The following is a 1,521-nucleotide window of genomic DNA, read 5'->3' on the forward strand; positions in this document are numbered from 1 at the left end:
GCTCTATGGTGCTCTATGGGGTCTCTATGGGGCTCTATGGGGTCTCTATGGTGCTCTATGGTGCTCTATGGGGTCTCTATGGGGCTCTATGGGGTTTCTATGGGGCTCTATGGGGTCTATGGGGGCTCTATGGGCTCTATGGGGTCTCTATGGGGCTCTATGGGGTTTCTATGGGGCGCTATGGGGTCTCTATGGGGCTCTATGGTGCTCTATGGGTCTCTATGGGGTCTCTATGGGGCTCTATGGGGCTCTATGGGGTCTCTATGGTGCTCTATGGGGCCTCTATGGGGCTCTATGGGCTCTATGGGGTCTCTATGGTGCTCTATGGGGTCTCTATGGGGCTCTATGGGGTTTCTATGGTGCTCTATGGGGCTCTATGGTGCTCTATGGGGTCTCTATGGGGCTCTATGGTGCTCTATAGGGTTCTATGGGGCTCTATGGGGTCTCTATGGTGCTCTATAGGGTTCTATGGTGCTCTATGGGGTCTCTATGGTGCTCTATGGAGTTCTATGTGGTCTCTATGGGGTCTCTATGGTGCTCTATGGGGTTCTATGGTGCTCTATGGGGTCTCTATGGTGCTCTATGGTGCTCTGTGGGGTCTCTATGGGGCTCTATGGGGTTTCTATGGGGCGCTATGGGGCTCTATAGGGTCTCTATGGGGTTCTATGGGGTCTCTATGGGGCTCTATGGGGTTTCTATGGGGCGCTATGGGGCTCTATAGGGTCTCTATGGGGCTCTATGGTGCTCTATGGGGTCTCTATGGGGCTCTATGGTGCTCTATAGGGTTCTATGGGGCTCTATGGGGTCTCTATGGGGCTCTATGGGGTCTCTGTGGTGGTCTATGGTGCTCTATGGGGTCTCTATGGGGTTCTATGGTGCTCTATGGGGTCTCTATGGGGCTCTATGGGGTTTCTATGGTGCTCTATGGGGTCTATGGGGCTCTATGGGGCTCTGTGGGGTTTCTATGAGGCTCTATGGGGTCTCTATGGGGCTCTATGGGGTTTCTATGGTGCTCTATGGGGTCTCTATGGGGCTCTATGGGGTCTCTATGGGGCTCTATGGGGTTTCTATGGGGCGCTATGGGGCTCTATAGGGTCTCTATGGGGTTCTATGGTACTCTATAGGGTTCTATGGGGCTCTATGGGGTCTCTATGGGGCTCTATGGTGCTCTATAGGGTTCTATGGGGCTTTATGGGGTCTCTATGGGGCTCTATGGTGCTCTATGGGGTATCTATGGGGCTCTATGGGGCTCTGTGGGGTTTCTATGGGGCTCTATGGGGCTCTATGGGGCTCTATGGGGTCTCTATGGGGCTCTATGGGGTTTCTATGGGGCGCTATGGGGCTCTATGGGGTCTCTATAGGGTTCTATGGGGCTCTATGGGGTCTCTATGGGGCTCTATGGGGTTTCTATGGGGCGCTATGGGGCTCTATAGGGTCTCCCACCCCATATAGGAATGCAGCCGACCCCAACATGGGAAATGGATCCGCTGTGTGGCCACCGACTCTGACTGGATGGTGAGT

General features: G+C 54.3%; 1 protein-coding gene across 1 annotated transcript in view; it reads left to right on the forward strand.

Moving 5' to 3' along the window:
• THOC6 (THO complex 6) overlaps positions 1-1,515 on the forward strand; it is a gene marked incomplete at both ends in the record, with an annotated part of 12,361 nt that extends 10,846 nt beyond the window's left edge. Inside the window, 1 exon segment of the mRNA XM_032441943.1 lies at positions 1,453-1,515. Within this exon segment, the coding sequence (XP_032297834.1) occupies positions 1,453-1,515 (63 nt within the window).
• Positions 1,516-1,521: the final 6 nt, after the last annotated feature.

The sequence above is a fragment of the Coturnix japonica genome, unplaced genomic scaffold (genome assembly GCF_001577835.2).
Source record: "Coturnix japonica isolate 7356 unplaced genomic scaffold, Coturnix japonica 2.1 chrUnrandom867, whole genome shotgun sequence".
NCBI classification, from domain to species: Eukaryota; Metazoa; Chordata; class Aves; order Galliformes; family Phasianidae; genus Coturnix; species Coturnix japonica.